The sequence below is a fragment of the Musca autumnalis genome, unplaced genomic scaffold (genome assembly GCF_047663935.1).
Source record: "Musca autumnalis isolate F117 unplaced genomic scaffold, ASM4766393v1 scaffold_4, whole genome shotgun sequence".
Classification (NCBI taxonomy): domain Eukaryota; kingdom Metazoa; phylum Arthropoda; class Insecta; order Diptera; family Muscidae; genus Musca; species Musca autumnalis.
Genome location: NW_027411977.1, coordinates 12,797,810 through 12,801,394, shown reverse-complemented (window position 1 = coordinate 12,801,394; position 3,585 = coordinate 12,797,810). Strand labels below are relative to the sequence as shown.

General features: G+C 36.0%; 1 protein-coding gene across 1 annotated transcript; it reads right to left on the bottom strand.

The window, feature by feature from the left end:
- Nucleotides 1-335: 335 nt before the first annotated feature.
- On the bottom strand, nucleotides 336-2,344 carry sinu (claudin family member sinuous). Its single transcript, XM_073981513.1, has one exon. It carries the CDS (start codon nucleotides 2,261-2,263, stop codon nucleotides 1,523-1,525), a length of 741 nt encoding a protein of 246 aa, XP_073837614.1. The 5' UTR covers nucleotides 2,264-2,344; the 3' UTR covers nucleotides 336-1,522.
- Between the last annotated feature and the right edge of the window lie 1,241 nt (nucleotides 2,345-3,585).

Below are 3,585 nucleotides of genomic sequence, written 5' to 3'. Positions count from 1 at the left end.
ACATATGTATATTGCTGGCAATGGGATAATTATGCCGTGAGAAAAATTATCACAGTTAGTAATCAATATGTATTGAAACGATCGCTGTATTTAATGTCGATGAGTCATTCAATTACTTAAGTCAAACCTTAAAATTCACACTGTGTAAGACGCAAGTGAACTAGAATGATGTATGTATTTACATTTAAACTTGTGAAAATAACGAAAAGCAACATTGAAATACCTTGACCTAAACTTCACTTAGAACTTATTGTTGGTTATGCCTAAATATTCACAGTACAAATGGAATAATACTAAACCATGAGAAATTTTTACGGTAAACAAAAGACACACAATTTTCAATTAGAAAAAAATATTTATTTAAATTTGTAAACATGGACGGAATCTTGAATATTAAAAAATACATATGTATACGTACTTACTATACACACAAATAATTATTTTCGCAAAAAACAGACACAACTTTAAAACATCAGTTGTGTTTAGACTCATAGGTCATTAGATGCCGTTTGTATTCTATTTTCAATGGAATGTAAAAGTAAATTTTTCATAAAGATATGTATGTATATGAATCGTGAGTTTTTGTACTTACATGCTAAGTGGACGTTTTCTTTTTCGATTTGTTACATATTTGTATAAACGGGTTTCAAAAATATAATCGAACTATGCTTACAATACTATCTAAGGCACATTAAAGTAAAAAAAAAAAACAAATATTACAATAAACCCTACTGCATTCTAGCTGTAAAAATTGCTGCATTAATTATTCGAGTAACAATTGAGAGATTCGGAAATATGTAGATAATATTTAGAACAAATGCAAGTAATTGTTGCGCGCTCTGCAGGGTACATTGATTGTAATGTGCAAATTATTGAGCTGTACAGCCAGCCAGTCAGCTAATTTATGTCGTTATTTGTTCACTGCCATGCTGAAATGATTCATCTGCATTCAACATTATGAAACCCCAATATCATTTGAATTAAGTGATTTTTTGCATGTGTCTTAGATTAATTCGTCATGCAATAATTATATAAACTACTAAGGTCTGCTACGATGCATTCGTTGTCAATTCTCGTACTTTGTATGGTGAATGGGGCTAGCGGTGATGTTGAGTTTAGGTCACCAAGTCGCGGCTGCTTTGAAAGTTCTACGATCAGTCTTAACTGGAATGTAATGAGATGCTATCTTCACTGGCGCAAAAATGTAGATATGTATGAGCATAAGTACCAACTGGTAGTCTTGTAAGCTGGGTAGAGTAGATTTCTGTTTGGCTATTTTGGTGTGAATGGTTGCTAGGTAGTCTTGAGATAAATTGTCAGCTTTCAAAAGTAAAAAGTATAGAAAACAATTATCTATGGAATGGAATGAGTTTTTGGAAAAAATACTTCTTTGATACTTCATTGATTTGAGAATGCATTGTTAGTTCCAATTATACGTTTCTATTAAATGGGTGGGATGCAAATGACTTCATCTTAATTGTGTTGTACGCATTTGGTTTTTCTTTTGGTTATTGTTGTTTTGTTACTTTCCACCGTGCATCATTTCAAATCTTGTCTGTGATTCCTTAAACAATGTCCTCTTCCGTTTTTGCACATAACACTCGGTCAGGAACAAACTACCAGCTACCAGAGCCGTTACTGCACCCACACAGGCCAAAACAAATGACCAACCAAACCAGTTGTTGGCATGTTCAGGCATCCAGTTATTACGATTACCCAAAGAAGCAAATATAATGACTGCCAAACTAGCACACACGCCTGCTCCAAGCACAGTACACCCAATGGCGCGTATAAGCTTGACAAAATGCTTTTGATCTGGCCCAGCACACAAAAAGAACACCAATACACCTATAGCTGATATTAACATTCCCACGAAGGCCAGTGTAAAGAAGAATTGTGTTGCAATCATAAAACCAGGCAGCAAGAATCCACGTATTTCATCGTAACCCGTGGTGAACGGATCATATACCCATCTGCAGCCCACAAAGAAACGCCTTTGACTGTCGTCATTTACATCGGGCAGTGAACGGAAGCAGTGCACCCACAATCCCAAACGTTCCAATTTGGCTCCAGTAATACGATAATCACTTACCAGCCAGCTGGGTGTGGCAAAGGCAATTGCGATGAAACCAAATGCCAGCACAAAAAATCCAACGCCACAACTACCAGACAGTGTTCGGCGTTTCATATTGACGGAGGGTATAAATTCGGGGGATATATGGTCCTGGGAGTTTTGTCGAGCTATATGAGATGCTTTTTGCATTCCTTTGTAGAAGTGTTCTGGTATGTTATTGTATTTGCGTCTTCTTCTGCCTTCTGCTGCTTCAATTGACAAATAAAAAATAAAGGTGTTGCTAGAGATGATACATATCTGATGATTTCGATTACGCTATAAATCGATAGAATTGTTATCGATTGGGTTTTATTTGGCTTCCAATATTATGCCAAGTTTACATTTACCCCCTGTTTTTGTAACTTTTTTTTGTTCGTTCGTCTATATTCGTAATAATTTGAGCATCCATAGCTCAGTCCCTAGATGACATACAGACCTAATTCTTCGTAGGCTTGTTCTATATATAGTAAAGAATTCCTCATTCAAAAATCAGCGTTCCACATTTGCCCTAAGGCGTGTAAATCGATCTACAAAATTTGACAATTCGTGTGAGAACAATAATTTTTTTTACAAAAACAGGGGGTTAGACTATGTTTACATTTACGAAATCCACTCGATTTCATCTGTCAATTCCTTTGTGTATACGTCAAATGAAAACTCATCTGAAATCGATTGGATTTCATTTGACGTTTGAGCAATGGAATTGACAGTTGAAATCGAGTGGATTTCGTAAATGTAAACCAAGCATTAGGGTCTGTTTCACTAGGTTCGTTCCAGAACTAAAAAGTTTTTACACATTTAACACATTTTGAACATTTTTCCCCAAAATTCGTTCCCGTACACCAAAAAAGTTGCAAAATGTTCACTTCTCTTTGAACAACAAGTAAGAACGGCGTTAAGTTCGGCCGGGCCGAACTTGTTATACCCTCCACCACCAGTTGTATTGAGGTAAAATGGAATAATTTGTTTCCTTTCGTGTATGAAGAAGACTTAATACTAAATTTCAGCAATTTCGGTAAAACAATGTGAGGCACCATTCTATGGGGGCTTTTTCAAAACGTCGATCTATACCGACAAATTTCTTACGGAAAGTTTTTAGGCTCAAAGAAGATAAATACCAAATTTCCTATATTTCGGTATGAGAATGTGCCTAAAGCTTAAAAAATACCGAAAATCAAGAAGTACGCTTCTATGGGGATATAGGAAGACGTGGGCCCATACTGATAATACTCTTCTGGAATATTTTATTACTCTTGGAAGACGAAATAACGAATTTCAGCCATTTTGGTTGGATATTGACGTCGCAGTCTTCAGTATTACGAAAATCGGGAGGTACCGTTCTATGGGGGCTATATCGAAACGTGGACCTATACCGACGAATTTTAGTCAGAAATAGGGCAATATGAAAGAGTGGACCTGTACAGACATATTTCTGGCGAACAGTTTTATATCACATTGAAGACTAAATACCA

Coding starts and splice junctions, on each gene's coding strand:
- sinu (XM_073981513.1), bottom strand. CDS start 2,263: ATGCAAAAAGCATCTCATATAGCTCGACAAAACTCCCAGGACCATATA.